Raw genomic sequence first — 5,456 nt, forward strand, 5'->3', positions numbered from 1 at the left:
CCACAAAATGGACGTCAGCCGTTGAAAATGAGTATCTTGATTCCAACAGAAGACGACCATATGATCCCACGATTACCACTAAATATCGTAAGTCATATTTAAATGGAGGATACATATTTTATGGGTCGGGTAAACCCGACCCGTTGCCATCCCTAGCAACGCTGTAAGGTAGGCAGCTATATTGAGGGGAGGGAGAAAGAGGCGCAAAAAGGTTTGATGAGGCTGGAAAGAAGAGTGCTGCAAGGATGTGTAAAAATTTGTGAAAGGGGCAGTGGCTACGAGCAGCTCTCGACCTAAGGGCAGACCGCCGATGATGGCTTTGGCTCGTAGAGACAAGGTTTGGTGAAGCTTTGTGCACAGCCTCCAACTCAGACAACCTTTTACTATCTCGATGGACGAAGAATAAATCCTGCATTATATATTCCATTAATGAAAAGAGAATTTATAAATTCAACTTCTCAGCAATAGTACACAAACAAGAAGAGAAAGATATAATAATAAGTAAAACGAGTACAGTAAACAATTTACAATCTCAGGAGGAAATTAACACCACAGAAACAGGGAGTTAAAAACTGCTTGTAAGAAAATAACCATACCATGCCACAACACTTCTAAACTTTGACAGCCAACAACTTCGAAATCGAAGCACTCAAATTTTAACTTCACAAGTTTTCTATAATCAGAGGATCAGAAATTTATGCTTTGGGTGTGCACTGCACTCGGTTCCAAATCAAGAGCACCGAGTTACCAATCCCTCGAAAACTCGACCTCCCCCATACTCTGATGGAAAATGTATTAGTACATCAACCATTTCATGTTTTACAACAGTTTTTATAGCTGAGCGTTTAATAATGAATTCTTTCATCGCTTTCAAATTGCAGGCCTTCGATTCCCTTGAGGGCAGCTTCAAAGTTCTTGACATGAGAGGTATTTCTAGCAGACATTGTCCACTTAGGGTCAACAGATTCAACAGGACTTCTCTGTCGGCTTGAACTTTTTTGCAGTGTTCCAGAGCTAGCATAGGCTGCATGAGAACGTTGTGGGTCGACCTCACTACCAGCTAAAGCATCACGACTGCTAGAAACAGCAACTCGCCGGGAAGAAGATCCACCTGAATGCCCCACAAACTTGGTCCAAGTAAAATCCAAGTTAGTTAGCACTTAAGAATGAAAACACAATATGATAATAGGCTACTTCACAGGGTCAGTTCAAAACAACCAAATATATATTGCTAATAGAATTATACAGTATCTGAAACACATCCATCTTTCGTACAAGGCTCGTTCCATCGAACAGCTATATACACGTTCACAATCATAAAATAAAAAGATTGCCACTCTTTTAGTACTTACAGGATCATTTGCAACTGGACTCTTCTGTTTTGCAAGATTTCCAGAATTCATCAATGGTCCTGATGTTCTCCGCCGAGAGGAATCCATGGATAATAAACCAGTGGCTCGCATGTCCGTCCCAGCTGCAAGCAAGAGATTTAATTGGTATAATTCCAATTGTAACTTGATTTTTAAACAGATATCCGATTCCATTTTCTTGTTAAATATCAAAGAGAACTTCAGGTGAAAAAAAACAGAAAAAGAATAGCATTCATGTGCAAACTTTGTGTGTGGTGTAAACACACGCGAGTAACCAAAATTTCAGAACACAGATAGCAAAAACGAGCTATTTAAGACAGACTCAATCATATGAAAGGAGCAGCAATGACCTGTGTGTCTGTCAGCATTGGCAATAGCAGGGGGCATGGGAGAACTTGTTCCAGCACCAACGCCCTAACAAAGACGAGCATTAAAAAAGATGAAATCCGCAACGATTACAAAAAAAAAGTAAAACATCCTACTCACACTCACAAGGGCTCGAGCTGGAGGAGTTGTCAATTGTGATTGCTGGTACTTCAATATGGTCCAATCAAATACATAATCGAACTGGAAGCCTATTTTAGCAAGGGTAAAAAAGAATACAGAACAGATGTGATGTGATGTTACAGTGTAGATTAATACAAACTGACAGAATGTACTACTAAAGAAAATGTAAATTCAAACCTTCACGGATAAAGAGGTCACGGAATATTCTTTTGAGATAAGCATAGTCTGGCTTATCATCAAATCTTAGTGAACGACAATAATGGAAGTATGATGCAAATTCTGTAGGATAACCTCGACATAAGGCCTGCAACAACCACAATTTCGCACAATAATTCAGAACCTCAAAGCCATACATCTTCCTCTTTCTATTACCTCAAATTACCTTTACAGAAATTTATTGCAACTGCAAGACTCAAGACCTCATTACCTCAATTGAGGTAGAAACCTTCTTCTCACTAATTTTCTCGTACTTCTGTTTCTTATTTCCAGCTTTCAGGCCTTGCCAAGGAAGGCTGTAAAGAAAGCGGCATCAGAATCGAAAACTATCAAGCAAATGAATGCAAGACAAAAAAGAAAGAATGTAGTAGAGAGTAGAGACGGCAAGAATCACCTTCCTCTTAGGAAATACATAAGCACAAATCCGAGTGACTCTAAATCATCTCTACGGCTTTGCTCTAGACGGTATAGGAGTGCCAAGGATCAAAACTAAGAAGACTTGTAGAATGGTCTACACATTAAAGAAAAGACACCATAAATAAGATGGACCATACATACCGATGCCCAAGTGTGTATTCATGCTTGCATATCTTGCAGTTCCAGTCAGATTCTTATTTTCCCTGAAAGAACCATGACCAGGTAGAATATAAGAAAATGGCTTGGCATATCAAAACCATCAACAGACTAAATCAGCAAAAATAATAATGAAATAGACATGCCAGTGTCAAGTTTGTGAATCGTCATTACTACCAATATAAGTAATTTGTTGTGTGCAAAAAAAATCACTAGGAGTTGAGAGAATAAAAATATGGGGTATGGAAATAAATCAGGCCTTATAAACTATATACAATAGACTACATGCAGGAAAAGTTCTTTCACCTGTATGGAATGTGTTGATGGGTTGAACTGTCTCTATATTTCTTAGCCAGACCATAGTCAATGATGTAGACCTATGTGAAAATAAAAAGGCAGTAACACATCAAATCTCCTGAAATATAATATATAACAAAAAACATACATAACAATATTTTGAACAGAAATCGGAAACCTGATTAGCACGCCTCCCCAATCCCATGAGAAAGTTATCCGGCTTAATATCACGATGTAGGAAAGATTTTGAATGAAAAAATTCAACACGGTTGATCTGGGGAGAAAAAGTATAAAATAGTATGAAGTGACAAGACATTAATGGAAAGGGAACCACAGTTGCAAATTTATAAGATTCTACAAAACTACCATTTGATCTGCAAGCATGAGAACTGACTTTAATGAGAGTTTCCTACTGCAAAAATTGAATAGATCTTCAAGACTGGGTCCAAGCAAATCGATAACCAGAACATTATAGTCTCCCTCAACTCCGAACCATCTCAAATTTGGAATCCCAGCTGCCAAAACAAAAGATTGAGAAGCGGCAATTCAAAAATTGCAGTCAAAAGAAACAAAATGATTATGAACATGAAATTTAGAAACAGACACAGTTTGAAACACCAACTTCATATTTTAGAAAGACAAAAATAAAACATATTATTACTTCCTCCCTGCAGGAACCTGTATAACTTTGATTCATATAACAACTGAGGATGCTTAGTCTTCACATTTTCCTGATCATTAAAGAAAAGGTCAGTAACTTCCTTAGGTACCAAAAATAACATATTAAGGTCAAAACAACAACAACATAGGAGAAAACAACTACCAATACTAAATAAAAGCAAGCAACTCCTAAATAAAACAACAGAACTTTGAAGTATAACCAATCAAGTCAAACAATAATTCTAGCAGAAAATCAATTTCTTAATGTCACCCAAGCTGAAATGACAATTGACTAAGATTTAGAAGCATCATTGATTGATTAACATTAAATGAATATGGAGAATAAATGTGGATTTGATGGTAAATTGGTAAGCAACAGCATTAGGAGATAATTGCCCGGTGTATATTGTCCTCGTCCACTATGATGCAAATATTCATTTAGGAACAAAGTTGAACCTCCTAATGAGACATGATGATCTCACCATCTACAATCACAATTAATAGTTTGCTTTCCACTGTTCCCTATGAGGGAGTTTGTAAAAACCATGAGCACAATGCCAAGCGGCTGCCAACATCAGCACAGTTTTCATGCTTACCCCAAACAACCACAAAGGAAATTGGAATACAGTTTCTGCCTCACGTGCACAACGGCTAGAACAAAACTAAGTGACGAATAAAAGATTTCTACAATTTCTTGCTGTACAACTATCCTATGAATCGACCACATCACTAAGTTATGATTGATTGTGTTAGCGATGGAATTGAACAGAAACAATCTCAGGCTAAACCCTAATCAAAATAGCAATTGCTTTGCTATTTTTTTAAGAAAGTTAATGCAACAGAGCACAGCTCCAGATAAGCAGACAACCAAAAACAAGAAAATCAACCAAAATAGAAAGTGAAAATGTAAACGAAGACTACTTACAAGCTTAATGGCAACCTCTTCATTTGTCTGAATGTTAGTACCTGCAAAGCGATAATAAAAAACAAAGCGCCAAATTACACTCAAATACACAAACAAAAGAGAAAAAAAAATGAAAAACAATAATAAAGCAACGAACCCAGATAGATCTCTCCGAAAGAGCCGCTGCCGATCTTACGACCAAGCCGGAACTTATTACCGACGCAAGGCTCCATCGATTCAACTTCAAACAAGCAAAGAAATGATTTAAAAAGGGGGAAATTCACAACCCTAACTATAATCTAAACCCTAATTCATCTTATTTTCTATATCTCTAGAAGCTTTGTTTGCTGGTAGTACAGAGGATTCGGTCGTATCGAAGCAAAAGGAAGTAATAATGCTTTAAACAACGGCGAAAATGCTTTTTCTAAAAATACTTTTGCTTTTATTTTATTTTTTTCCGGGAAAAAAAATCTGGGGGGTGAGAGATACACGTGTAAAGATTGCGAGAGTTTCTATTGAGTGTTTTTGGCGCCACTCTTAGAGTGGGCCCCGCCTCACGTGCTTGTTATCCTTAGCATAACCCATTGTCACGTGATCTTGCTGCCTCTGGTTTTTTTTTTGGGATGAAGTGTACAAATAATTTCTAAAGTTTAAGTAAGTTTTCTGTTTTGTCATTGAAGTTTTAAAAATTACAAAATGATCATTAATATGATCATCTTAAAATAAATTGGTCACTCGAACGGTAACAGCTGCTTTAACACCAAATAAGAAGCACCATTTGTCGTTTTAACATCTTTGAGTGAAATTCATGCATGTTAAGAGGCTCTAAACATTGGAACTTGACTAGGTTTTTAATTTTATTTTTTTTATTAATATGGGTAAGTATAAGACAATATCTATTCAAATATAACTCTCGACCATTTGACCTT

At 36.9% G+C, this 5,456-nt stretch overlaps 1 protein-coding gene across 2 annotated transcripts; it reads right to left on the reverse strand.

The window, feature by feature from the left end:
- Positions 1-529: 529 nt before the first annotated feature.
- Positions 530-4,903, reverse strand: LOC120211852 (casein kinase 1-like protein 1). Of its 2 annotated transcripts, none has more exons than XM_039210318.1 (14): positions 4,685-4,903; positions 4,549-4,589; positions 3,625-3,694; positions 3,330-3,478; positions 3,142-3,237; positions 2,973-3,043; positions 2,652-2,713; positions 2,488-2,551; positions 2,305-2,389; positions 2,055-2,181; positions 1,857-1,945; positions 1,721-1,784; positions 1,353-1,474; positions 530-1,127 (listed from the first exon to the last, which is right to left on the reverse strand). In XM_039210318.1, exons 1-14 carry the CDS (start codon positions 4,758-4,760, stop codon positions 846-848), a joined length of 1,398 nt encoding a protein of 465 aa, XP_039066249.1. In that variant the 5' UTR covers positions 4,761-4,903; the 3' UTR covers positions 530-845. The 2 variants fall into 2 exon arrangements, with proteins under 2 accessions (XP_039066249.1, XP_039066250.1); XM_039210319.1 differs by having other exon boundaries at positions 1,863-1,945; positions 4,685-4,900.
- Between the last annotated feature and the right edge of the window lie 553 nt (positions 4,904-5,456).

The sequence above is a fragment of the Hibiscus syriacus genome, unplaced genomic scaffold (assembly GCF_006381635.1).
Source record: "Hibiscus syriacus cultivar Baekdansim isolate YM2019G1 unplaced genomic scaffold, ASM638163v2 tig00109987_pilon, whole genome shotgun sequence".
Lineage (NCBI taxonomy): Eukaryota > Viridiplantae > Streptophyta > Magnoliopsida > Malvales > Malvaceae > Hibiscus > Hibiscus syriacus.

Excerpts from the sequence above, each read along its gene's own strand:
- LOC120211852 (XM_039210318.1), bottom strand. The coding sequence starts at position 4,760 with ATGGAGCCTTGCGTCGGTAATAAGTTCCGGCTTGGTCGTAAGATCGGC. Across the intron at positions 3,238-3,329 it reads TCATGCTTGCAGATCAAATG|ATCAACCGTGTTGAATTTTT; the intron begins GTAGTTTTGTAG and ends TTTTCTCCCCAG. Across the intron at positions 1,946-2,054 it reads TGACCTCTTTATCCGTGAAG|GCTTCCAGTTCGATTATGTA; the intron begins GTTTGAATTTAC and ends TTGCTAAAATAG.